Raw genomic sequence first — 27,990 nt, forward strand, 5'->3', positions numbered from 1 at the left:
GCCACAGGGCACCCGGGGCAAGCCAAGGGAAGGCATGGGAGTGTGGGCTAATATGCTAATGAGCTGCACTGCCAGGGGTGTGGCCTACTATGCTAATGGGTTTCTGCTGTTGGGTGTGACCTATTATGCTAATGAGTTCCTGCTGGGCTTTTTCTACAATTTTCTTCTTTTCATCTCCACAAAGAGATGGGCAGTTCTAAAATCATTTTTGCCACCTCAGTCTAAAGTGCCTAAATATTTGTCAGACACTAGGTGGGAGGCACACGCAAAAGCCACAGAAGCTGTTTTGGAAAGTTACAGTGATGCCCTCAGTCATTCGTACTCTGACGTTAATGGGAAGGGGGAGACCAGGCTTCAAGCTAACAATCTTTTACAGAAAATGGAAGAACTGGAATTTGTGTTTATGCTGCATTTTTGGACCCATGTGCTAGGTCATTTTCACAAGGTCAGCAAAGTCCTTCAGAAATTAGACCTGTTATTGAGTTCTTGTGCATGTTTGTACAGTTCACTTCTGGATTTTTTAAGGAAAATTAGAGAAGATTTTGATGAGCTTGAGAAACAAGCAAAAGCCACCTTGTCAATTGTTAACTACAAAACAAGGAGACAACGAGTAAGGGAACGGCAAAGAAATGACAGAAGTACACCTGATGCCTTTGATGCACTTTCTTCAAGAGATAAGTTTAGGATAAAATCCTTTATTCCTATATTAGATGCACTTGAAGCCAATTTAAAAAGAAGAAGTACTGTGTACAGTGATGTTGCAGAATTGTTTTCCATTCTTGCTAATCTGACAGCATCTAAGCAAGAAATTCAGCAAGGTGTTGAACTGTTGATAGAAGCATACCCAGAAGATATTGACCTGAAACTTATTGATGAACTTTTGCACTTTCACCTGTACGTGAGACAAAGCCATAGGCTTACAGAAGAGCACTCTCTGTCTCATACAGACCTTTATCAAATTATAAACAAGGAAAAAATTCAGATGGCCTTTCCTAATGTGGAAACAATCTTGTGGCTATTTCTTAGCTTTATGGGACAGAGGAGTTTTTCAAGACTCAAAAGAATGAAAAATGAATTAAGGGCCACGATGTCTCAAGAGAGGTTGTCCACACTGAGCATTCTGTACATTGAAAGTGACAAGCTTAAACAAACAAATTTTGATGAAGTTTTGGATGATTTTGCTATGAGGAAGGCTAGAAAAAACATTTTTAGTCTTACTGTATTTGATGGTTGTAGTTTACTTCTTAATATGTACTTTAAAACTGATTGTTTAATGACAACATAAAGTTGATTCTAAAAGTGCCACACTGTCAGGTAATCATGATCATATTATTTACACTTCCCAGGCAATATAATTTGTAAACTCAAAGGTGGTTTTTTTTTTCAGAATAACATTACAACTTCATTTTCCTAAAAATTAATGCTTATTCCACAAAAGGTTTACAAAGTTCAGTTATTGCAAAAGATTCTCAGTGTTAATTTGAACATGTATGCATTTTTTCAATCACTATGGTATTTAACAATAACATCTTATGTCCTTTAGAGGAGAAATTGTGAATTGTAGAATTTTAAATACCCATCATCATCCTTGGCATCACTCAGTTTTGTTTATAACATTCTTCCATTTTCTTCCAGTCATGGGGGTGGGGGGTTGGAAGGAGCCTCACAAGTGGAGTAGCCTAGGACCTCTCTTTATCTAAATCTGGCCCTGCTTGCAGGAAATGCTTACTGAAGAAGCCTACTTCCGCCTCAGTCTGGGTCTAGGCCTGCATAGTGTTCCTATTTAGGGTTTTATAGATCTCCTTTTTAATGCCTGGAATTTCAAAATCCTCAAGCATCTCATAGGCCAAAATAGATGTACTGAGGTCTGTATTTAGCTTGGTGCATCGCAAGAATGTATGTTAGGGTTGCCAGGTGTCCCCCCCCCAGCCACTGTCAGAGGATGGGGGGGGTAAGGGTTGCCAGATCCAGGTTGGGAAACTCATGGAGATTTAAGGATGGAGCCTGGGGAGGGCAGGGGCCTCAATGCCATAGAGTCCACCCTCTCCAGGGGAACTGCTCTCTGTAGTCTGGAGATGAGCTATAATTCCAAAGGTTCCCCAGGTCCCACCTGGAGGCTAGCATCCCTAATGTATGATCATCCCATTTAGAAGCAATTTGGAGCCCATATTTTTCTCTGCGTAGGAGCAATTTTGAAGGTTCTATATTTATGTCAGCAGCTGATTTCCAGTTTTGATTACGTTGGCTGTTTTGTATCTGTATTTGATAGAAAAGCATACGCCAGTTTGTTGTAAGACATTGTGGGAATTCAATATGTAAATGAAGGATGCGCTTCAACCAAAATTAAGCACCTTTAAATCCCATTGACACCAACGTGAGACTCAGGTACACAGACATGATATTAATGAGCTATTTTCTGCGACAGATTCTCTTGGTTAAAGAATAGTGTAAGTAGCACATAAGGAGACAATCAAATGCATGCTGTATCTCCTCTAGTAAGAAGATAGTTTTTAATTATCATAACAAATTATTTTATTTAATCAATAAATTCTTCACAATATCGATTTAAAATATGTTCTGTCAATATAATAATTACATTACACTTCGGAGGGTAGCTGTGTTGGCCTGCAGTAGACCAGCTAGATTCGAGTTATATTCGAGTTATTTATATTAAATTATATTAAAATGTTTTTCTAATGACAAAGCATCATTGACCAGAACTATACAGATAGATGCTTTCACAGCTTTCTTTAGGCAGATTTATCACTGGTTGCTTCTTAATGACAAGAGCAAGTGCAGCAAGAAATCTCACCCAACTGTGACATTGAAAAATAGCCCAGAGTGGATGTGTTGAATTTAGGGAGAGGAGATAAGAAGGAACAATCAGACTTGACTATCAATTCGTGTGATAGTTGCTTTCAAAACAAAAGGAAATAAGTTCTTACTTCCAGGATAAGTGGCACCCACCATCTGAACAATGATGTACCTTTCAGTATTATCCAGAGTTACATTAAGGTTTGTGCCTAATTTGCCTATGCTCCATTATGGTGACTCAATCGCAAAGAATATATTTCTGCTAAAAGAAGTCATACACATATTACCATCAGAAAACTGTACCTGCTATTCAATGGATATGTTTATTAGCAGTATGTGAGAAGTGTTCAAATATGCAATAAGCTCTGGGGGGGAAACAGTTCAGGGCATTTGTAAGATAGTATTTTATTTTATGAAACTTGTTTCCTGTGCTAACAGTCTGCAATCTGCCATGGAATAAGTAATAGCATAGTGGGATTCTTCTTATCTTTCAAAAAAAAGGATGTAATTCTGTTATATAGAATTCTGTTCATAAAGGTGAATTGATACAGCAGTGATGTTTAATTGGAATGGCGATACAGTGCTAAAGAATGCATTTAGAATTTTTGCTGAGTTGACTTGAAAGAATGTTTGGAGATGGAAAGAAACCAACTAAGAGCCAAAAAGATATAACCTTTGAAGTTCAAAGAGCACAGACATTTTGGGCATTTTGACAAGAGGAAATGTGGGCTATAAACTTTAAGAGTAAAAAAAGAGTAAAAAAACACAATATTGTCATTTGTGTCCTTTTTAAAATGCACATCATACTCAAGAAATTTTCTTTAGATCCATAAACCAGAATGTTCTCTTACCCATCAACCCATGACCTGTTAGCAAACATTTTGGAAAGCCAAATGCATGTGGTAATACCCTTGGAATGAATAAATCGGTCACCCCGATCATTCTATACTTTTCTGTACATAATAAAGTAAAACGTGGTGGAGGAGAGGACCTGGCTGTTTCCTTGATTGTGACTATCAGACTTTCAGACGATGGTAAGATTAGTATAAACGTTAAGACCTGCACTTAAGAATAGCATGTGGACTTGTGATGAATGTTCCCCAAAGGAATATTGCCTTTGATGACTTCACAGCATCCATATTGGGCCTGACTCAGTAAAATTCTTTTCCCAGAATTGCTGTATTATATATCTCAAACGTGAAAGATATGGATACATTCCTTTGCAGACCATTTTAAGTACAAACATGAAAACCAGGGTGGTATAGTGAGTGGTGTAGAGTTGGACTAGGATCTGAGAGACCTGAGGTCCAGGTTTTTACTTAACTAGGAGGCTCAGTGGGTAATCAAGGGGCTGTCTCTCTTACACATGAGGCTGACATGCTGAGTCCATTGGTCTACCACGATCAGAATTGTGTACTGTGACTAGCAATGGCTGTCCAGAATCTCAGGACTTTCATATCACCTACACTACTACCTCATTCCTTTAAAACAGAACCAGAGATGCTAAAGATTAAACCTGGCAACTTGTGTATGCAAAGAACTCCCACTCAGCTAAGACTGTGCTTAGTTCAACCTACCTTGCATAATTGTTGTGCAGATAAAATGAAGGAGAAGAGAAGCACGTATACTGCCCTGAGCTCCTTGGATGAATGTATACATAGAGTTAAGTCTACATTTCTTGCAAAGAAATCCTATAATAGATTTCAAGGCAATCCTAAACAAATTCATTATTGCAGTACAACCACAGACGTTGACAAATCTTCTCTTGAGTGGCTAATTGAAGGACTCCAGTATAACTGTCTTTACAGGTAAATTTGAAAAATGCTTATTCCCTTGACTCCACTGGCATTGGCACATAAAGGAATCAGCAGCAGAACTAAATAATTCTGTGTTGCAGATGCTCTTCCCTGTGTTGTTCAGTGCCTTTGAAATAGACATGGAGCAACACAAATGACACAGTTCCATTTGTAAATTTATCACATCCTAGACTGCAGTGCTGAGTGGCATACAGAATGTCATGCAGGGAAAGTATGGGAATGTTAGTGTGTGTGTGTCCGTGTGCGTGTGTTTAACCAAGACAAGTTGTCCAAACGGGGGCATGTCACAGATGAGAAGACAAACTGTGAGACCCAGGACTTTTTACTTCACTGAAAGGCATTCTGCATATCACAAAATGTTGCAAATCTTGATATTTAGTATGATTAGGTGTACTTTGTGCTCAGAATAAAATTATGAGCAAAATAAATGAGGAATGAGATGTTAAAGGCCTGTTTTGTGAGCCATTTTCATTCAGATATTTGGGTGGATGAGTGGAGGCCCCAGTTGTAACTGAAACTGAATTCTTCTATGAATACTATCATGGAACATGTGATGAGAAAAGGTGTAAAGTCTGTGTGGATGCGTGTGTGTATTACAGAGGAACAACACATTGGGATGCAAGCCAAGGAGCCCGGTTGTGTAGTCCATTCATTCCTGTTAGAATCTATTCCTAACTAGTCCTGCTACTAAAAAAGTTCATCAACCAAAAGGGTAATTCTCTAGTTCAGTGGCCTTAAACATTTCCAGACCCACCCTGCATGAGACCCACTGAGTTGCAAGCTACTAGGGAAAAGTCCTATGACAGGAAGAGGCGGCACCTGTATGTGGTGTAAAGGTCAGGACCAAGGGCATGAGAACAAATAGCCCAGGCACAGGAAACACAAGCCAAGCCCCACGAGGTGTACCAGAGTGAGGTATAAGCCAAGGGTCAGAGCCATGGAGGAATCCTCTTTGCTGCTGAGTGACATTCCTTGATGTCTTGCTGCTTCTCTCAGTATACATGCATGGCCCCCTTGTTCTCTAGGTCACAATCTTGTTGATATGAGCTATAAAATATCTTCAGCTTTAAAACATCTTGGCTCAGACCATTGGAAAAGACTACAGAATTCAGGGACTAGCTTATAACTAGGGGTTTTTTTAATCAGGAGGGTTTTTTAAAAAACTAGATTGCTTAAGCTCTTTCATTTGTGCCGGTGATTGAAATCACATAAGAAAATCATAATAATGGCTTGTATTTAGGTCCACTCTAAGTACTTACAAGCATGTATTTATAACTGAAGTCTTGCTGCTAAAGTAATGTATTTAGGAAAAATTGCATTCTTCCTGAAAACCGTGACAAGGGCTAGATTAAGTGTTAACTCTATAGTGCTTAGTGCTGGGCCTCAATTTTTTATTTTTAAAAATTGTTTCGTTTCTCCCTGTACTCCTAACATATTATACCTCCTAAGGAGAACCTTTAAATGTCTTCAGAATCTATACATTCTTGGCAAGTCAATCGTAAGATTACTAGTGGCCATATTCCATGGTGCAATACTAGTATCCTTTGCATGGATAGAAACATACAGAAGTACTTTATGAGGAGTCCATTTACACTGCAGTCCTAAACAGAGTTATGCCCTTCTAAACCCATCGAAGACAATGGTCTTAGAAGTGATTCTCTGGTGTCAGCCAGAGGTCTTCCTTAGCCTGGTTAACTTTGGGCATTTTAGCTGAAGGTGCTAGGAACTGAGCCTGGGACATTCTCTGTAAAAAGAATGGGTTTTTACCACTCTTTGCCCCCTTTGTTGCATATTAGGAACATTTGTGACCAGATTTTGACAGCCGTGACAAGATATAAGGAAGAACCTCAGCTTCTATTCTTATCTGTGTTTTTGTGAATACTTGATCACCCATAGTTTTTGTGTATGAGTGCTCACAGCCCCAGAATATAATTCAGGATTAGGGCCAGTGTTCCCTCTAAACTGAGTTAGTGTGAGCTAGCTCACAGTTTTTTAGCCTCCAACGCACACATTTTTGTCTTAGCTCAGGAAGGATGGCTCCAGAGCAAACTAATTTATGCAGTAGCCAAATTGCTCGCTCACAACCTTAATGCCAGTAGCTTATAAAGTAGAATTTTTGCTCACAAGACTCCCCATCTTAGAGGGAACATTGATAGGACTATGTGTTCTTTAAACAAACCCTGAGTTTGACCTACTACTGAAGGATATGCTCCTATTAATTCACACTTGAGCAGCAGTAATTTGATTTTTTTAAATTGCTGGGTTCTCAACATATTCTCCTGGGATACTTGAAAGACAGTGCTAATTATTCTGGAGCTGAGTATAATTGCTTCTGTATTCCTGACCAGAAATAGATGGGAAGAATGTCCTTTTCAAAACCAGCAACAGCCACAATCCTTTGTTCTATGTATGATAAAAACGTATAGTGGCTATTTTTCTTGAAACTGTGGGCACGAAGTGTAAAAAAACAGGACTAGCTTCTTTTCCTTAAAAATGACCTTGTAGAACTGGATAGAAGTAGTACTGTATGGGTAAAGTTAATCTCCTGTTTGAAAAGGGTGTAGGAACATTCAACAGATGTTACATTTGCATTGAAAGAGCCATGGAAGTCTGTGACTGATAACTGTTCAGATTTCCTTATGCTAGGAATGCTAGTCCTGCCTAAGAGGTAATACTTGGAGAGTCGAGGCAGTCCAGAATTCTATTCCCCTCATCCAGTCCATCTTGGGCCATTCTGCTAAGACTCCCAGCAGTGGCTTTAATTAATGCCATCTGTGATAGTGGCTTCTGTATTGGGAGCACCAGCTGCCTTGAAAACACACAGCTCTAGTTCACTTTACATAGCCTATCATGCAGCCCCAGTTCATTACTATCCCAGAGTTTTAAATTAAATCACCTCATTGCGATCACTTTAGAGAAGTCTGCTTTTCAGAAGTTTCTGCAACAGTTGTTTGGCCCACATAGGGAAGCAGCCTCCCCCCCCCTTCACTCAGGTTTGGAGTATTCATGGACTTTCCAACATTTCCTGCATTATTCTATCCTTGCTAGGGCTGCCGTTGCCAGAGTGACGCGTAGCGTCACATCCTGGCGACGGCGGTGCAATGCGCATCGCTGTCCCCCACGGCAGGGATCCTGTGAAGACGCACAGATCCCCCGCCGCGGCTTGGCAGCCCTAATCCTTGCTGTACTATGACCATTCTGAAAAGGTCAGAGCAAAGCTGGGGTAGCTGCTCTGTGGAAAGGGAAGTCTAGGATTTTCTCAGACTTTTACACACCTACACTATTTTCCCTGCCACAGTCCCCTGCAGCAGCCACCCTTCCCCCACATACCATGAGAGAGTTTGTCAGTTATTTCTTTAAACCAGCAGTTGACGTGTTATATTGTCATAACATTGGAATGATCTACTTACTACATTCTCTGAAGTTCCAGCTTTCATTAAAAAAAAATAATTAAGTTTCTAGTCATTCTCATTCTGGAAATACGCCTTCTGCTTATATCTCCATAACAAAAAAGACTAGGGGGTTTACTTTTTGAAAATGAAAGCTGAGAATTCAGAGACCAAATCAACAGTTCATTATAATGCTAAAACAATATAGTCTAGCAAATGCCATGAAAAGAACCACACATCTCACCCATAGCATGGTAGAGGTCTGGGGCAGGAAAAACGCAGGGAAGCATGGTATGTAGAAGCACTGTTGCTGCTGCACTTAATCAGCAGCAACAGTGGCCATGCGAAAAGGCTGATGTGTGGAGGACCCTCTTTAGTACAGCAGCTATGACTCACATTGTATGAAGTCTAATATTCATTTCTTCAGAGCCTTTGTCTTATCTACATACTGAACTATCTACACAGGAGTAGACATAAGAGCTGTTGAGCGCAGAGATACAGGTAAACTGGTGGGTTTTCCTTTCTCAGAGTTAACAACTCCACAGTTTCTCATTACTACACAGATTTAAACTCCAACCAAAAGCAAAACTAATCATCCAGCTGATTTCATAAAAGTCAAGACCCGCTCAAGCACCTTGCCCAAGAATGGAAGACTGGAGATTGGCCAGATGTTCTCCAACATAGTTGGGTTTAGGGAGGGGTTTTTTCATAACAGGTCTAATCGTTGCCTTAAGCAAGGGCAGCAGAACTCCTGTCCTCAAAGAAGCTTTTACAACTCATTAAGTGTGAACCAGAGCAACAGAAGCAGAGTTGACCTAATTTGAAGTTATCAGCACTGATTAACGATTTATATGTGGAGGGCAGTAAAGCTAAGCACAAGTGAGATGAAAATAAATTCCCTTCTGGATGCAAATCTTCCTCATTTCTAATTTCTTCACAAGCTCCTCTACAGCCAGCTCCCTCCATCCCTTTCCAGTCCTGTGTCTGTCCTGCTTCCTGTGCCTGCATTTACCTCTGCCTTCCCACCCTAAAACATGGACTCTCTGCTCTTCCTTTTCTTCCTTGTCTCATGTACGTGTCCTGACATGGATGGCACAGGCTAGCCTGATCATGTCATGTCAGAGGTTAAGCAGAGTCCGCCCTAATTAGTACTTGGATGGGAGACCACCAAGGAATACAAGGGTCAAAATGCAGAGGAAGGCAATGGCAAACTACCTCTGTTGGTTTCTTGCCTTGAAAACCCTACAGGGTCGCTATAAGTCAGCTGCGACTTGACAGCACTTTATACCCACATACATACTCATGTACATTTTAAATCCTTTCCCCTAGCTCAAGGCAACTTACAACTAATTTTTTTTAAAATTAAAACATAATCAAACCCCAAGTAACCCTCTCCCTCCCCACTATCCATTAAAAGTGAATAGAGGTACCTTGCAGACCTTCCTAAATACCTTTAGAGATGGCAGCCTCCCCATGGTCTCCTTAGGGAGTCCATTCCATAAGGTGGGAACTATGGAAAAGCATGGGCTCTAGTTGATGACAGGCAGGCTACCCTAAGCAAGGACAACTAGCAGATGGCAACTTGAGGACTGCAACTGTTACACAGCGGCATATGGGAAAAGAGAGTTCTTGGGATATGTGGGTTCTAGGCTATAAAGTGGTCTAAAGGTGGTTTAAATTCAACACCTTGAATTAAACTCAAGAACAGCCACCAATGCATCTGTTTCAAAACAGGCAAGATATACTATCATCAGATGCCCCTTAATAATAATCAAGCTGGCACATTCTGAACCTGTTGCAGATTCTAACTTGACTTCAAGGACAGCCTAACATAGTGTATTACAGTAATCTAACCACAACATTACAAAAGCATGTTATCTGTGCAGCTAGATTAGCTAAGTCTAAGGAAGGGACCTAGCTAAACAAATGCAGCTCGTAGCGGCTCTTGTGTCAGTAAACTGCCATTTGTATTCTGTGTATGCTCTGTGTAACCTGCCTGCTGTATGATGGGGGGGAATTAGCCTGCATTACAGAGCTTGAGAGAACAGCTCTGAGAGAACTGTGACTGACCCAAGGTCACCCAGCTGGCTGCATGTAGAGGAGTTGGGAATCAAACCCGGTTCTCCAGATTAGAGTCCACCGCTCCTAACCACTATACCAAAAACTTATATATTTATTTATTTCGATTTATATCCTGCCCTTCCTGCAAGTCATGGTATAGGCCAATACTGCCTTCCAGCTAAGATATCTGACACTACATCAGGGCTAATGTTAGCATCACAGATGTGATCCCATGTCAACCAGCTCTAAAGTCATAAACATTATTACCCACAGAAACAAGTGCTAGCGTAGCCACACTGAGAATCACTCTAACCATGTTTCTGGAAAGTCTGCCACTTTCACCCAGTCATAAGATAACTTGCTAGCAACAGGCCTTCCACACAACATCACAGAAGTCACTCATGGTCATACAAGGTAGTGGCACCACTGTCATGAGGAGATCTTGTTACCAAGCAACTCCTTCCCCCATCACATACACAATAACAAACTGAGCAATCGGGGGGGGGGGAACAAAGAATACCTTCTCCAGTTCTGACTAATTTGGCACAGTGGGCAGGAGTTCAGCAAGGAACATCTGTAGCTACCACATGTTCCAGGGATCGATTGGTTGAATCCCATAGCCAAGAAAACACAGAGAAGTGTGCCATTCAAATCATAGCTTTATGGCAGAGTGGGGTAGGAGACATGTATGAAGAATACTTATTAGCTGCTTTTCTTTGTTATGGCCCAGTGCCGAGAGGGAGCTCAGTGGGATACTTTAGTTGATAGTATCAAAGGACAATGAGAGATCCAGCAGAACCAGCAGGATCACATGCCCCCTGTCTAGTGCTCAGTATAGATCATCAGCCAAGACAACCAAAGCATTGTCTGTTCAAACCCTGGCCTGAAGCCAGATAGAAATGTGCCCAGAAAATCAGTCTCTTCCAAGAACCCTTAGAGCTGAGAAACAGCCACCCACTCAAGCATGGAAGACTGGAGACTGGCTGGAAATTCTCCAACATAGTAGGGCTTAGGGAGGGTTGTTTCCCTCCCATAACAGGTCTAATCACTGCCTCAAGCAAGGGCAGCATAGCTCCTGTCCTCAAAGCTTTTACAACTCCCCTTACCCACTTGGGCAGTCCCCATCTGGCAGCTTTTATTACCCAGGAAGGATGAGGGTTGAGAACACAGGTGGTAGGTCTCACCTCTCCAAAGATCTTGTCCACACCCTCAGGAAAGGTGTGCATATAAATTGGACAAGCAGGTGCCAAAGGTACATCATCTGAGGATGCATCCATGCTGGCCTCTAACCCAGAGAAAAAGAGCGGTTCTGGTCAATTTCGTCTGCAAGTAAGTAGCAAATAGATCTCAGGGGGCTGTTGAGGGGTCAGAATCCAGTTCCCTCCAAACCACACAAAACAGCTCAACTGGACAATTATGTGCAGATGCAATGGTGGCAGAGCATCACTGCCACAGAATAGGCTGTAATATGGGCTCTGTGCTGTGTTCGATCAGTCTCACTCCAAGTTTTCTGTCAGTGGCATTCTAGCCATTGTCCCTCCCTTTTCATCACCATCAGTAAATTAGGGAGACTGTTTGGCTGTGTCTGGGGGGGGGATGTTTAGGGGTGATAGTGTCAACAGCCCAGGCAATTTCCCTATTCCAGAAAGTGGTCAGGGCCTCAACCAAATTGTCAGCGGCTGAGGTGGGGAAGTCCCCAAGCACTGAAAGGAAACTGTTGGGACCTATCAGGTGTCTGGGGCAGATCATCTTAATGGGTCCCCCACCCCTGCACAGGGAGGAGGAAGCAGTAATTCTAAACTTTATCCAGTAATGATCTGTCCATGAGAAGGGAGCAAGCTTTAACGACACCATGAGAGAATAGTGTTCTCACACAGACACCCGTAAGAAAAAAAGTTTGAGTCCAGTGGCATCTTTAAGACCAGCAAAGTTTTATTCTGGTTATAAGCTTTCATGTGCACGCACACTTCTTCAGATACTAATCAAACAAAACTCTATGTGCTATTATTGTTTTGTTCCGTATGTGTTTTTGCAAGGAAGAAGGCCACATGCAAAAGGAAAAGCAGGAACCAGCTGTAGGACATGTAAGTAGGCTCCTAACACATGGAAATGCTGACACAAACAAAGCATAGCTGTACAGCAATTTTCATAAAGTTGCAAAGAAACGGACAGTGGACAATGTCATGATGGGTCCCAGGACATAACCCTACTCTGTTTAGGGTTGCCAAGTCGCGGTGGGGGATCGTGTGTCTTTGCAGAATCTGTGCCGCGGGGACAGTGAGATGCGTTGCACCTGCCGTCGCCAGGATTTGATGCTATGCGTTGCTCTGGCAACGGGGCTCCAAACAGCGTCATGTCATGTCCTGGTGATGGCGGTGCAACGCGTCTCGCGATCCCCGCGGCATTGATTCTGCAAAGACATGCGGACCCCCCGCCACGATTTGGCGAGATTTGGGAGCCCTAACTCTGCTGTCCCATACACAGCACCCAGGGAGACCAGCCGTATGTACCAGAAATTCAAAGGTCCCCAAGTGAAGCCAAGGGGAACAAGGGAAGCTCTGGATGCAAAGGTTGCGTTCATATGGGATACTGAAGTACAGTTAAAGCATGCATGGACCTAACTTCTTGTGGGGCAAACGCCTTCCTCTTCCCCCCCTTGCCTTCTTGTCATGCTCCAGTGATGGAATTCCAGTCAGGAATTAACTTTGTTGGCCCATTTGGTATGAGCAGGGATGGGAAGGCAGGGAGGAACATCTTTGTTAGCTGTTTAATCTTGTTGCTGAGCTTTTGCTTTGCTTTCCAGTTTCAGGCATAAAGCTTGGGCATGGCCAGGGCTGCCCATGGCTTGCAGCCTAGGGCTTTGGATGAGTCATTCAGTGAATCCAGGACTGGCCCAAGATATGGTTCATTTATTTTGTTCATTAGCTCATTAATTTATTTATTTTTTATATTGGTATTCCGTTGTTTTGGGTTCCTTTGTGGGAAAAACAGGTGTGGAGGGCAACTGCCTTCTGACCTCTCCTACAGATTTTTTTAAACCCCGGCAGCCCACAATCAAATAAAAAGGGTGACAGAAGCTTTGATTAAAGGATTGGTACCATGTAAGCTATGTGCTCCCTAAAGTTCTCTTATTTAGAAACCTGCTAGACCAAGGCGGCAAATATTTATGAGAAAAAGAGAAATTACTATTTCCTAGATATTGGATTAGACAGACAAGACACAGATGGGGATGAACAACAAAAGATTTATTTAGCAGAAAAGAAAGTATTTAATAGGGTAAATGCTTTGTGAGGACAGCTCCAATATTTGAACTAAAATTGTCTCCCGAAGGTTACAAACTTTTAGCCAATGAGAGTAACTACTTTGTAGTGATCCTCAACTAAAGTAAATAAACCGTGAAGGGAGATTTGATTCCTCTTTCTCCAGGCAGGTTACCTCAGCAGGTTTAAGGCTACTGGTCTACCCACAGAGCTCCTTTCCACAGAACCAGAACACATGTTGGGAATGAGAGGCCCTTAACATGATACTTGCTTATCGCACTAAAACAAGCTTTCTTCCCTAAAATGATCTCATCTTATCCAGAGCCACCAAAATCCCCTATCTTAAACTGAGGCTGGCTCATCCCCTCCCATCCAGTGAAGTTCCATGGGCTCTGATTGGCTGATAAGCACTTGGATTTCCATGAAGCCAAAATCAAAAGGACTGGTTCATAGACCTAGAGGAGAGGCAGGACATTTGAGGATGATTGCCACAGCAGGGTATAAATAAGCAAATACATAAAATGACTATAAGTGTGCAGGTTAAACCAAAGGTTAGTGGAAGGGAAACTGCCATCTGAATGCAGCAAAGAATTCTTATAAGCAGCCATGCCTTCTATGGCCTTGCAAGGGAAAGGGCTGAGAATAGCTATATATGCCTCCTAAGCAAAGTGGTACGACAACAAATGGCCTCATGCAAGTAACTGTCTGACCTATTCATACCCCAGGACACCTTTCACTTTGCTCTGGTCCATCACCCTATTGAATCACCTGCCCACCCCTCCACACACATCCATTTGCTTCACTCCCAGTGCCTCTTGGTTGTTTCAATGGTTATCCTTGCACCTCCCGACCCCTAAGCCCACTGCACGTTCCCCAAAACCCTGACTGGCAAGCAGTAATCATGTCAAGAGCCAGAAGGGCACACAGATCTTGGGGCTTTGTCCCTCCCTTCTGCTTATGCTCCAAATGGCAAGACCCAGGCCAAGGCTCAAGCTGCCGGCCCTGATGGGATGTTATTGCTGCCTCCACAGCCGGCACATGTCCTCTCATGAAGACAACTGGGATGGGTGGGTGGAAGACTTAAAAAGAGAATGGCTGGGCGTTTGTGTATGTGCAAACTTGGTGCTTTTGAAACATTGGGGGAAGGAATAAAGAAGTGGAAAAGCTCATCTTGTGTCCCTGCCTGTACTTGCAAAAGTGCGAAGTTTCCACTCTCCATAAAATAAAAAACACAGAGAGAGACATGGAAAATACTTTTTACAGCCTTTTATTTTTTTTCCTCAAACGACATTGCACAAAGCACATTTGCACACTCACAAACATCTAGTCACTCTCTTTTTTAGTCTTCCACCCACCCCTCCCATAGTACAAAAAACAACAGCAGCCATCTTGCCCAGTCTCCTTCTTCCCAGCAGCCCCCCCACCTGACAAGCGCTAACTCCACCCTCCTTCTCAATTCCCATTGGACAGGTGCCCAGCCAATGGGAATTGCAGAGGGAGGAGGAGGCTGGAGGGGGGACTCCCAGGAGTCTGGGAAGCAGGGCTTCCACCCAGAAAGGGGGGGCACGTGTCACTTTGGTTTTGATGAAAGCAGTGTATTCATTCCTCCATCCCCTTCCCAAACCCTCTATCTCCAAGCTCCATCCCCAGATCTCCAGGAATCTCCCAGCCCAGAGCTGGCAACTCTGTTTTATAGCCTGTCTGGAATAGGCTGATGCCAAGCCCCTGGTGGGCCACATAAATGATGGCTGGTCTGTGTTCAGCATGGCAGATCACAAGTTGAGGTATCCTGAATTATAGATAGTTTATGTTCCCTTGCACAAAGTAGGATAATATCATTAAAAAACATATTTCTCAACATCTAGAAAAGTGAGGCTCATACGGTGGTGCCAAATGGATATATTTCTCTTGGAAATGAGATCATGCATACATTTAGCTGCATTCCATACTCTTCCTAATGCATTAATTTATGCATAGTTATTATTTCCTTCTGAATCACAGCTATGTAGCCTGACCAAGAAGAACTATCACACAGCAATGAAGAAAGATCCTGCGGTGTCAACATTTAATTAAAAACGATGCAGGCATTGTACTGGAAATGGTTCTGAGACTTAGATTCCTTGAGAAGCTAAATGCATCGCTCCAGCAAGAAAAACTGGTGAAGGAAAGAGATACTAGCATAAACAATGAGGTGTTATAAAATTACAGAGTACTATTACTTTCTTGCACTAAATTTGCATATACATATATTTGGCACAGCTAAATTCCTGCCTGTAATGATTCCACAATCTGTCACATACACAGTCGCATATGCATACTGATGTGAATGATTTATTTCCTTTGTGCTCAGTCCCCACATGCAAGTAAATGTTTTGTGGGTAGAAATATTTTAACCCTAATGGGGTGTGTACTCCTTGGAATAATATGAAACTCAATTTCCTTTTCCCATATTGATGTGAGCCAACCTAAAACCAAATATTTGAACACAGGACCACTAGTAATGACTTGTGTGCCATGCATACACATTGATTTCTACAATGAGAATAAAAATCATGGACAGTAGAAGCAGCAATTATCAAACGTATGATGACTTATGAGATGTCGTTATTTGGCTAATGGCAACAGTAGGAACCATCTTAGGGGGGATCTAAGGGAACCATCTCATCTCCTTGAGACTCCTTAACACCCTCCAAATTCCTACAGTGAAAATTTTCCTCCTTGTGAGTTACCACTAACAGCTAGAGAGAGACCATATGCCCCCATAGGATTCAGAGAAAAAGAGTGGGTGAGTGTAATAACCATTGTAAAAAGTGATGAATAATGTGGGGTAGTTACCACAGAAAAAGCACTATGTCATACAGTGCTGCTATTTGAATATGTTAACATCAGTGGTCCTTTTTAGTGGGATTCTACTTTCCCCATAAAATCTGTTGGGTCCCAAACAGTTTTCTAGAGTGAGCTAGATGACTGACAGTGCAGTCTTGAGCAGAGTTACATACTTCTGAGCTCACTGACTTCAGTGGACTTATAAAGATGTAACTGTGCTTGGAACTGCACTTTGAAATTCAAGAAAGTGATTAAGTCAAACTAAGGCCAGTTGCCTCTTCATATCCTAACTGTTTTTCTTTTAAGAACAAAATGCAGGTTTGTTTTCCTGACTACAGCCTAAAAGTTGAAAGCATGCACACATCAGAATAATCTCTGAATGTTTTCTTTGAAATACAGGAGCAACTGTACATAAAATGCCTGGGAGCTAAAATGTCTGGTGACAGGCATTTGCACAGACGGATCCTCTCACTTGGTGAATTGACTGCTGCATCCTTCAGAAGTAATGCACTCCCTGATGTGCAGCTGCAGGACAAAGCCACTTGGTTATGTGGCAAAAGAGACATCTCTGTGATTTCTCTTAACCGCATAGTATCATTTGTCTGGTTCCGTGTAGACTTGACATTTTCAGTGTATTTATTTTGAGGACAAAAATATTATATCCTAAGGATAGGGAAAGGACTTTCCATTCCATACACAGTGGATAAAAGGACAGCAAATGTGGCTATGACAGATTAACAAAATCAATAAATAGGATCACTTTTGCTGTCCAAAGGACTGCTGTGAACTCAGATGAATTAAATCATTTTGGGAGCACACAGGAAGTTGCCAGGAAGACCTACTCTGCCAATTACTTCCATGTTTTTCCTCCACAGCAATGATGCTGATTTTTTAAAAAATAAATAAAATAAAACATTAACTGGAAAGCAATTTCTACATCTTTTGTATGAAAGCTACTCAGTTCTTTCCTGTAATATCCATACGAATGTTTTATCTTAACCTAAATTCTAATAACCTACAGACAAGAAGGTGCACCATAGAGGACAAACATTACTTCATAATCAGTCCTACATGGGGAGAAGATTAATGCAGGAAACCCCTGGAAATAGGAACCAGGGCACCGAAGACCATTTGGAGCATCCACAAAGGTGTCCCAGAGCTGAGCAGTGCAACAGCACCTGATTATCAGCTAAATTATAGTAGAATAAGAAGGTGAGTTCAAAGTGAGTGTCTACTACCAGGCTGTGAGCCAAGCTAAGAACAACATCTTCCTTTGCTCAGTTATGACCACTAAAAATAAAATCTGGTAATATTTTTCTTATCTGGAAAGATCCTAACGATCATTAGGATATAACAGAAAGATTATCTTGTATCATCGCTTTGTGGTCATGTAGTAACAAAACAAGCAAATCAAAAGCATTTTAACTGCCGGTCTCCTCAGTGAGTCGAAATATATTTGGCTTGGAACTTCACTTTCTGGAAATGACTAATCATAGCATGTTTTCATACATAAGACTTCAATCGCCACTGAGCCTCCTCTCACACTATTTATATGAAGTCTGATCAGTGTGACCGCAGAAAAGAATGTGGAAGAGAAGAACCTGGAAAACCTATAAGCATAGTTTTTGCATTTACATTACAGACTAATAAAGAAGAATAATTTTCAGCATTAATGTGTAATAAAATGCCTTTCCTATGTATAGGACATTGCTGACATTCAACACAGAGAAACTAATATTGACTCTGGCTGTGGAACTATCTGAAGTCTGGGTTGAGCTTTTTCTATGGAGATGCAGCACAAAAGAACTGTACATCCTGCTTTACCTATGTATACAATTGCATTGTACCCTACCTGCTGTTATTGGCAAATTAACAAACCTTCCCTGTCCCCTGTCCAAATCACAATAAAGATGGAGAGGAGAGAATACTTCTATTGTGAATTACACAAAATGGAGATGTATTAACCTGTAATACCCATGGGTCTTTTACCAGTGCTTGAATAATATATAACCAAGAGGACTCAGTTGCAAACTCTACAGAGACAAAATATTTTCAAAAAAAGAAAACTTTTTAAAAAATTCTTATACTCTATGTACTTCACAGAAAGGAGTATCATAATCTTAGATCTGGCAAGAGAAGAGAATCATTCTGAATTAGATGTGGCTTACTCCTATGGTTGCATATGATTACAACCTGGAACCTCTCTGGAGTGCTACAAATTCATATCATTGGCTATTTTAATGGATTACACTAAGTTAGCAATCATATGCATCCACAGGAATAAGCCCATTTAATTCAACAGACTTCTTTCTAAGCCATCTGACAGTTTTGTGTGTTTTGTGTACATAAATACAAAACTGACAAAGCAATGAAATTTGTGAAATATTTATGATGTTACTGAATATTAAGCCAACATGCTGAAAACTGGAATTAATGTAGGGATTCTAGAAGTACCATATCAGGTGCAAAGTATTTCCCCCCGTAGTAACTATTTCTCGTTAGCATGTTCCAAGTAAAGACTGGGTTTTAAAGGACAGTTATTAGAAAGATTTTCAAAGTTATGCTGTAATATTGCGAAAGTTTCATAGTCTCAACCTAAAATCATATACACTGTTTTTATCCACTAGTATGTATTGGACTGTTTTAATTTCGTTTATATCGAGAATGTATACTATCCTGTTGTAAGCCGCCCTGAGCCCTACTTTATGGAAGGGTGGCCTAGTAAATCCAGTTAAATAAATAAATAAATAAATAAATAAATGTTAATTTGTTTAACAGGAGTTGCCTATGTCATAAGAAGAGATTAAATTCCCCAGTTACTTCTTTACCTCCTGTCACAACATATATCAACGTTTGCAAGCAGTTTTGTAATTCAGGCTCAACTTTTTGTTTGTAATCCAAGTATCTCAAAATGAAGATTCCCCAGGATGAATGTTTTGATTTCTTTCTTTCTTTTTCTTAAGCAACCTTTTGTCATTATTACCTATTCTAATATTCTTTAAAAAAAAAAGCTTACTTTTAATATCCACCTCAAACCAGGTCCATTGACATTCATGTCACGAATTAGAGGCTGTGTTATGTCATAAAGCTTGCCTGTGTGACTTTTTAAAAATCCGATTGTATATTGGACACAAAAAGATTAGGAGATCCCATTCATTACTATAAAAAGTCTTATTTTAATAGAAAATCCAAGATAATGTCTTACGAACACAGTCCAAGTGTTTTGCAGTTAAGGTGATCATTGTCTTGACCCTTTTGATTATTATTTCCCCTTATGCAGACAAATTAAAATTTGTATTTATCATGATTACCAGGGTAATTATTGATTAACATGATCAATCTACAAGTTAATGCTTCCAGCTCCTAATAACTTTTGCCTACAATTCCTTCACTACAATTTTATTTGTATTTATTTAAACCCTTTATATGCCTGTCTTTCTCTTGACAGCTCAGGATTGAAGGCAGTGTAAGTGAATTAAACATGTCAGAGAATCAGTGGTTAGAGTCCTAGATGTGGAGACCAGATTCAAATCCCTATGCAGTCATAAAGCTCAATAAGTGATCCTGGTCCAGCCACTGTTTCTTAACCTAGCCTACCTCACAGGGCTGTTGTGAGGAAAAAATTGAGAAAACCTTAAATTCTGTGGAGAAGTGGATGAATATAAGTCTGATGGGCAGACAGACAGATGTAGGTCATCAATATATAGTAATATTCGCAGCACATCAGCTGATAATGAGTCCTCTGTAGTCATAAAATAACAGTACACTAAACTTCACTACGTTGTATGAAATACAAAATATTTTGCCACTCATCTTTGTGCCTCTGTAGCCTGACAGTGTCTGCAAAGAACAGATTCCCCAGGATCAATGTCTTGATTTCTTTCTTTTTAAAAGCAACCTTGGTCTTCACTGGTGCAAAAATACAGTTGACATTAAAGATAGGGTGTTTTTTTTCTCCAAAGCAAGACTGTAGGACTTGCCTCATTGAAAATCTATAAACTTCATTACTGACCTGTTGACATTAAAGATAGGGGTTTTTTTCTCCAAAGCAAGACTGTAGGAATTGAAAATCTATAAACTTCATTACTGACCTAGCACTTTCTCTTGAAGAATGATGTGTCTGTGCCATTATTAACTTTGCCTGTAGATTTCCACATCTGCTCCCCATTTAATTAGAAATGAATGACTGCTTGAAATTAGAATTATTCCTTCTGTATGGTGGTGGGGAGCAAAAGGTTGAGTTAATCGAAAAGTGATAGCATTAGATATGATAGATTGTGCATATTTGTGTGTGTGCACATCCATTTTTTTTTCAGAAGCAAACTTAGACATTCATTTTAATGTTACATAGTTGGTTTCAAGAACATGGGTTGGAAAAAATGCTTAGCTAATAGATTGCTCTGATTATCTCCAGCATATTATGCTTAAATATATAGTACTTAGGAAGTAAATTATTTAGTTTCACTTTATCTTCCATGATGAAAGTTGATTGCTAATAAAAGACCATCAGTGACTTTTTTCAACAGTAAAAGAATCAACACAACCAAAAAAGTGTTTTTTAAAAATAGCTAATATTTCAATGTAGCCTCTTTAAGTCCTTCTCAGCTTAAGATATTACAGACAATTAATGATGGGAAAGCTAGAATTCCTAGGGTGGAAAACAACAGACACACACACACACGTGTATGTATGTATGTATGTTACATGAATCTGTGTAAATTCAGCACTCCACACCTTTGGAAAGGTATAAGCTGCCCATGGTCATAACTGAAAGAATGACTGAAAGCAAAACAAAAGAACAGAATCCATAGGTATCACATATATTTAGTGTGTTCAAATAATCTGGACTTGAACTTGGAAGATGTAGGTTTAAGACTCACCCAGTCATAGACTCTCTTATCAATAACTTTGGTCAAGTCACTATTTCTTATACTCAGTTTCTCGAAACAGGAATAATATTACCTATCTTCTAAGGTTAAATTAAGATCCTGCAAAACATCTTGCATATGAAGTGTCCAACAAAAGCAATTAATAGTAGGAATTACACTTTCCATACTTACCTTCTGTGTGTACTGCAGACACGTACGTCCAGTTGTAGCGTTTGACTATGTCAAGCATGGCTCTGGCTTGCAGAATGTCAGATGGGACCACCCTTAAGAAGTATTTGTACAACGTTTTGTCACTTAGGTCAATACTTGTTGCAGAATAAGCAATTTGGGGGATGTCAAAGAGCTGGAGGAGATTTTGTACTTGGATGGCCACAGAACTAGAGCCTGGGCCAATAACACCAGCAATGGGTTTTTTGGCGTTGATGTGGTGGTGGAATGTAGTGTCGGGCACACAGCGGCCAAGAGCATCTTTCTCATCTCGGATGGAGATCAAGGAGTCCCTTATGAATTCAATGCTCTGCTCCAAGGCCACTGAGGAGTGCCAACAGGAATCTCGGATTTCACTTCCTAAAGTGATGTTGGGCAGCAGGACTGGGTCAGAATTAATTTTATCCAGAGTGTGAAACATGGCCTCTACTCTCTGGATACCATATTGCTCTCGGATCTCACCACATTTCCTCTCCGGGACTTTCTCAGCTGGAGGCTGGTGATGGACAGAGAAGAGAGCTCCTATAATGACATCACCTTCCATTCTAGCTACCGATCTTTGGGAAGAAGCACCTGAGATCAAAACCTTCCTGCCAGCATTCTTGGGGAGGAAGTCCATTTCCAGGAGAATAGCAGGGAAGAAGACGAGCAGTATCCCAATCATTTTGTTGCAAGAAGCCATCCAGATCCAGGTAACCAGCTTCACGGACTCCTCCTGTCTGCACATTGTTATAGTTATGAAAGAGGCTACAGTCTCTACCCACCAGTCACTTCCCCAAGTGTCTCAAAATCCCATTACAATGTAGTCTTAAACCAAATGGCCTGAAGGGGCAACAGAAGTCATCATAGGAATGAACTGTAGCCTGTTGACATGTAAAGAAAGAACAGAACACAAAGATCAGCTACAAGTCTGTAAATGCACAACGGAGCAGAGGGTGTTTTCTTCCCAAGTGTCCCTTCCCACCTGTTTGGGATAACAGAGGAGATCAAATCAATTTGCACCAGAAAGCGGGTCACTTTCAAAAGCAAATATCAGTAAAAGAAACTGAGAATGAGAATGGCCAGACACTGTTACACTGCTGTGGACATAAGCATAAAAATATGTGCTGTATAATATACAGGCAGTGTTATTATATTATGGACATAATATAATAACATATGGACATAAGCATAAAAATATGTGCTGTATAATATACAGGCAGTATTATTATATTATTTTGCATGACAGACACCAGAATATACAGATAGCTATCCAAAATATACATTCACAATAAATCTGTGTGACTAGATAAATGTATTAATAACTGTCCACTTGCATTTGCTATATATACTGAGATGAAGTTGCTTTTACCTGTGATACAATACTTTTAAAACATCTTTACAAGTTTAAGAACATCCACAGGTTCATTAAACAGATATTCTTTAATCTCAATGATCCTGTAAAGGGTTGGAATGCTTTGGAGTTTTAAAATAATAACTCAGAGCTGAAGAATGCACCATGAAAAGCAGGGGGAAGGGAATTCTCAGAGAAACAAAATGTCATTTAAAGGTCAAAACAGAATTTTAAAAAACCCGACAAGATCCAGCTCTCTCCCAGTTAGATTAATCTTTCGGGTTTGAAAGAAAAGCTGTAGTTCGACAAGAGACACAACTATGCAAGCTATGGGAAATACATATTAGTTACTAAGGCAACCACAGGCAAAGTCCTGATGTGCTTTTCTGGTAGTGCTTGTTTTTCAGGCAGACTTCGGACAGAATAGGTGACTAGGCAGGCGGCTAGAGTTTAAGTAGTTTAATTTTAAAAGGCGATCGGCTGCTTGTTTGAGATAATTGCCGACTGGAAAATCAGGGATGCCTTACTTATCTAGGCTGCCCTGTTGCACGGGTTGGGGCTTCTGCGGCTTTTGCTGGAACTGGTGCTGCTTTCAGAACCCTGGACAGCGTCCACAGTGACCGGATTCCCAGCGAGTTCTCCCCTTGCCTGGAATAAAGATTCCGGGGCAATGCTTAAGCTCTTTGCGGTAAAAACTTCTTGCAGCCGCAGTTTTTGTCTTTTTTGCGCACACGCAGGCAGGCACACACACACATTTCACTAACACCATTCTGCCTCCTCCCAATTCCCCCCAAACATATAGAAATACATACAGAGAATTCCGGTTGTAACAGCTTCTCCTTCCCATCCTTCCTGAATAGCTCTGAATGCCTACAAAAGCAAGCGATGGTGGTGGGTTTCTACATTGCAGCCAGATTTCAAGTTAGCTATCCCCCCCCTCCCGATTTCTCTTCCTCATTCTCTGAAGGACGGGAATCCGGGAGCAGCAGAGGGATAAGCGAGATGAAAGGGGCAGAAGGAAAATATTCTAGAGGAGAGTATTAAGAACCGAGTCTCCCTCCGCCCGCACGCACGCACACCTGCATACAGAGATGTCTAAAACTAGTCAGGAAGCCAAAGATGTCTGAAACGTAACCTATGATGAACGTCTTCTGTCTGGACCTTTTGCCGGCAACGTCCGTGCTCCGGCTGGTCCCTTTGAAGGATTAAGCTCAAGACCTACCTGCACCCGAAACCATGAGACAGTTCGCTCCTTCCTTCATCAAAGCGGTCATCGCCAGTTCTCCCGTTCACGTTGCTCTTGCTAGTCTGATACAGGCAGATGGGCTGTACGCGAGTGCCCTCTTTCTTCAACGTTGTTTTACCGCAGGAAGGAGGGAAGGGGGGGGAGGAACGGGTCATACGAGGCTCATCCATTATCTCATACATAAAGATCAGTCATTAATTTCTCCTCCTTTCTCTCCCCGCCATCCCTACATTTCACCTTAATTTTTTCAGCTCGTGTCTGTTAATCAAGAAAAAAGAATGTGTATAACCCAGAAGGGGGAGGGGCTTGGTTTTCTCTGTATTTCAGCGCCAGCGATTCATTACCTTCCAGCCACACATGCAGGTATCGCAAACAGAGTATATAGGAAAAGGAGGATTTTAGAGGTATAGATAGATTAACGGTGCTGCTGAAGAGTCCTCATGTGAAGATTCTCTCTCTGCCTTCCTCCAGTCTTCAATACACTTGTTGTTGGGTTTAAAAAAAAAAAAAACTGCTAGAAAAATCCAAAATCCCATGACATTGGAAGTCACCAGGAACTGAAATGTTCAGATGAATCTAAATCATGCATACTAAGAGACATGTCAGATTAAAATAATCCCCAAATGAACAGCTCAAATGTCCTGCTTGCTACACTGACAGAGCTGGAGGACTGTAGTGTTTTAGTTCTGTCTATGGAAGTTAGTTAGAGCAGCATATCCTGATGGAAACTCTGGAGGCAGGAGAATGGTTCTTGCCCTACGTTCTAAAAGGCAAAGACACCTTGTGCAAAGGATAGGAGTGCAACCATCCAGTCTTGGTTTCATGTAGGCTTGCTTTTCAAAGCTTCCCTGCCTCTGTGCTCTGTGCTATTTTCATACAGTCACTTTACATGCTATGTTGTGTATTTTCTTAAAATAGTGAATATTTTTCAATAGGCATGTACATAGTTATAAAATGTGCAACCAGAGTGCAATCACTGCCTTCAGTTTGCTAGACCTGAGCAAGGCTGTTTGGAGATTGTTCATTCATAGGGTCATCATAAATCGGAAGCAACTGGATGACACATAACACATGCAATCACATTTCTGCCTGAAAGGTGGCCAAGACAAGAGAAGACAATAGCAAGACAAGGGAAGGTAAATAACTTTGGAGTGTCCACTAGACAGTAATACATTTATTGTGCATGGCAATATTGAAAGGATTGCTGCTGCTTTCTTATGGGGTATTAGAGGAAAAAAACAGAATAATAAGGGAGCTTTTGAAATAGGATGAATAAAGAAGAGGATGCCAGACAGCACTGCCTGCTCCCACTGTTGTTCTAAGTTACATCTCTTCAGTTTGCAGCAATTCATCCTCAGGCTGATATTTTTTTAGAACAAAAGTTAATTGAGAGTCAATAACAAAGCAATTCTAAGCAGGTGTATTCAGAATCCTCAGTGGGGGTTACTTCCAGGAAAGTATTTGTGGGATTGCACTGTAAGGAGCTGCAGTGGCTCAAGTGGTAAAGACGCTGAACTGCAGGCTGTGGAAGGTCAGTAGTTCAGCAGTTCGAGACCCGAGTGTGCCGCATGATGGAGTGAGCTCCCATCTCTAGTTCCAACTCCTGCCATCCTAGCAGTTTGAAAGCAAGAAATTGCAAGTAGATAAATAGGTACCACTTTGGTGGGAAGGTAACAGCATTCCGTGCGCCTTGGTGTTTAGTCATGCCGGCCACATGACCACGGAAACGTCTTCGGACAGCGCTGGCTCTTCGGCTTTAAAACGGAGATGAGCACCGCAACCCTAGAGTCGGACTCGACTGGCTTTCGAGCAAGGGAACCTTTACCTTTACCTTTACTTTACTGTAAGGCCAAGGGAATTGCAAAGCTAGGGGATGAGCAGCACAATCCTAAGTAAAATGACTTTCTTCCAAACATGTTAATTGATTTCAATTGTTTTTGAAGGGTGTGACTCTGCTTAGGATTGCACTGGAAGTATTTCAGTACAGCTAGATGTAGAAGATAATGTGGAGAGAGGAAAAGAAATAGTTAAACAGGTGCAGAAGGAGGGACAACCCAGAATGATATTTAGGGTTGTTCCTTTCCTATTCAAAACTTTAGTTTACTTTCCTAGATATGGTATAATAACACTTCAAGGGCAGTTATATTTTTATGCATGTACCATGTTTCTGTCCCAAACTTTTGCAGGCAGCTCATTTAAAATGATATATTCCACATGTCTTTAAATATCTTTAAACGTTTCAGCTAAAAAATGGAATCCATGCAACCGCAATGCAAGACTGCTGTAGGATTTTTACAGAGTCACACATAGAAAGTTGATTCCAATCATTTGGATAGGCTGAACATACTTTGCTGTCTTGAGCTTGAGAGAGGACTAGCAAATCAACTTTTATTTAGGAACATATGCAATTTGAATCCTGTCTTCTCTTAAAAGTTCTCTTAAGCAATGACTTTACAGATCAAAATAATGCTAAACATAAGCACATACAATACTGTATTTACATCCCACCCCGCCAAAAAAAGAGACAATCCTGAGCATGAGATGATCTCTTTTACACACAAAAGGTATTTTATTACTGTAAATAACTGTAATTTGTATGTGAATTTAAGACCAACCCCTCTGATTCTTGACAGCACAAGTCGCCAAAAGTCTTCCTTTTGGATAAATTAGGTAATAACATTGTAAGATGTTTCTATATTGAACAAGTATACCCTTGGAAGTCCAGCACTAGAATGAAAATGGACAGCTGATGTAGGATCAGTAATTGAATCTTCTAGAGTGATACAGAGAAATGGGTATGTCCTGGTGGCAAACGAAGTGATAAATTACTCCTATTCTATAATATATGTTGTGCTGGCGATGACTCACTTACTCTCCCATTGGCTACGGGGGAAGCTGCCTTGGCATCCTATTGGCCTGTCCCACTGGCTCCTCCATTCTTGCACCCCCACTTTTGACACATTGCATGTTGGGAGTTGTACTTCTCAGCTGGCCTTACTGCAACCGTAGCAAAGGGAATCAGAACTACAGGTCCCAAATTGGGAGTCCCAAGAGGCTGTGGGGCATTAGCAGGAAGTCAGTTGAAGTGTTTATCAGTTAAACTGTTAAATAGGGTTGGGCGGAAAGAGAAGGCCTGGACATTGCCCTGAATTACAGTTGATCTCCAGACTACAGAGATCAGTCCCCATGGAGAAAATGGTTGCTTTGGTGGGTGAACTCTATGGCAGTATACCTCACCAAAGTCCTTCAACACACCTGGCCCTCCCCTAAGTATTGGAAACTTCCAGGCAGCACCTGAAGATCTCCAGCTATTACAACTGATCTCCAGATGACCAAGATCAGTTCTCCTGGAGAAAATGGCTGCTTTGGGCAGTGGACTGTATGGCATTATACCCTGCTGAGGTCCCAATCTCCCAGTGGGCCCTGGAAGTCTCCAAGGAACAACTGCGCCCAGTTGCCAACTGATATAACTTAACCTACATACACATGCAACGTCAAGATACAGAATCAATTGTTTACAATCACAAGTATTTCTCTGGGCAAAAAAAGATAGCTCATACCAAACCACAGCTGGGACACTCACCTGGAGCCTCTTTCTAGAACTCATTGTATTTCTTCCCACAATGGGCCTTACTCCTAGTAATATATATTATCAACAGGCAGCTGGCGTCAAGCCAGGAGGCATGCACTTTGTTGTCTAGCCTGTAACTCAGCTCTCAGCCTTCTTCTGTGGCATTCCAAAGGTATATGTGATCCTGGAGGTCTGGAAGCGGCTAACTGACTTTCACCTGCTGAATCAGAGCTGGAAGGTGAAGGTGGTTCTGCACCAGCTGTTGGCTGTAAGTCCTGGCATGCATACAGCTCCTTTCCCTGCTGGTTGGCTTCATTCAACTCTGGGTTGGCTATGCAGGGCCCCTTCTCCTCTGAGGAGTCCTGTCACTGAGCCCTGGCTGACCCACTGAGATAAACTTGTTGAGCAATGACTAGAGTTCCTCAGTCTTTCCTTGGACTCCCTTTATTCAGTTACCATACAGGAAGCCATAAGAATGATCAAGAAATGACTATTTAAGTACAATTATAACTGTACAATCTGTAGAGAATGACTGTTCTACTCAATTTGTTGGTATCCTTCCTCCTGGAGAGTTCAC

At 41.3% G+C, this 27,990-nt stretch overlaps 1 protein-coding gene across 2 annotated transcripts in view; it reads right to left on the bottom strand.

The window, feature by feature from the left end:
- The window catches only part of GRM1 (glutamate receptor, metabotropic 1), a 296,102-nt gene extending 274,175 nt beyond the window's left edge, over positions 1-21,927 (bottom strand). For both annotated transcript variants that reach the window (XM_015412041.1, XM_015412040.1), the window contains exon 1: positions 21,228-21,927. In XM_015412041.1, the coding sequence (XP_015267527.1) occupies positions 21,228-21,927 (700 nt within the window). The remainder of the gene's footprint in view (positions 1-21,227) is intronic.
- Positions 21,928-27,990: the final 6,063 nt, after the last annotated feature.

The sequence above is a fragment of the Gekko japonicus genome, unplaced genomic scaffold (assembly GCF_001447785.1).
Source record: "Gekko japonicus isolate JY-2015 unplaced genomic scaffold, Gekko_japonicus_V1.1 scaffold1155, whole genome shotgun sequence".
Taxonomy (NCBI): Eukaryota; Metazoa; Chordata; class Lepidosauria; order Squamata; family Gekkonidae; genus Gekko; species Gekko japonicus.